This window comes from Asparagus officinalis, chromosome 5 (assembly GCF_001876935.1).
Source record: "Asparagus officinalis chromosome 5, Aspof.V1, whole genome shotgun sequence".
Taxonomy (NCBI): Eukaryota; Viridiplantae; Streptophyta; class Magnoliopsida; order Asparagales; family Asparagaceae; genus Asparagus; species Asparagus officinalis.
In genome coordinates, this window is record NC_033798.1 from 59,084,076 (window position 1) to 59,084,924 (window position 849).

Sequence of the window (849 nt, forward strand, 5' to 3'; positions counted from 1 at the left end):
CTCAAAAGAGAAATGGGTTGTTTTAATACCTGAGCATCATCATCGTCGTCATCTTTGAGAAGAGCTAGAGCCCCAGAGACATCTGGGTCAATCCCAACAACCCATTTCCCACCACTACCCTCATGTTTGTCCTTAATCCCAGATGAGTCCGATCCTGGTGATGGAAATGGGCAGGAGAGAGAATCCAGCCAGTTCTCTTTCAGCTCCAGAGCGTCAACCCTAGCCCTAGCTTTACTTGGACCCCTACCCTTCAGAGGAGGGATAGTGAGAGTGCAGATGCTCTTGAAGCTAGGGTTAGGGTTTGGGAATAATCGGAGTTTGGAGGAGGATAGGAATTGCGATGGCCTGATTTTGATAGTGGCCATGAATGAAGAAGCAGAAGAAATGAAGGAATTGGAGGGAGAATTGAGAAGCACTGGATAGGGGTTTTGCGGAGGTTATCCTCACTCCTTACTTTGGGAATATACACCTCACGTGCGGAGGTAATTCACAAGATCGCCTTCAATGGTTGTATTTGTTATTTTTACCTTTTAAATTAGGAAAAATTGTGTCAATGTCCAAAGATAACAAAGCTCATGTGGCCGAGCTCTCTTGAACTTTTACCCATGTTGTTTAGCCCTAAATGACCCAAAAATGTGGCCCAGCCCAAAAGCCTATGTATTTGATGTATTTGTGCTCCTCTTCCGAAATTGCCCTCTTCTCATGGAAACACATCCCAAATAACTAGATCTTTCCTCCTCTGCTCCTCTCCCCTAACCCTACCTTTCTCCTCACTATCTCTCTTACTCATCTTACCCTCCTACCCCGACATCTTCCTCACCCGGCTCCTCCTCTACCACCATCGAGCAT

The 849-nt window shown here is 46.1% G+C and overlaps 1 protein-coding gene across 2 annotated transcripts in view; it reads right to left on the reverse strand.

Moving 5' to 3' along the window:
• Positions 1 to 444, reverse strand: part of LOC109843474 — a 14,542-nt gene extending 14,098 nt beyond the window's left edge. The window contains exon 1 of one of the 2 annotated variants that reach the window (XM_020412404.1): positions 30 to 438. In XM_020412404.1, coding sequence (XP_020267993.1) covers positions 30 to 365 — 336 coding nt within the window. In that variant the 5' untranslated portion in view covers positions 366 to 438. Of the gene's footprint in view, positions 1 to 29 lie in introns of both variants that reach the window. The other variant, XM_020412405.1, reaches the window with a different exon arrangement.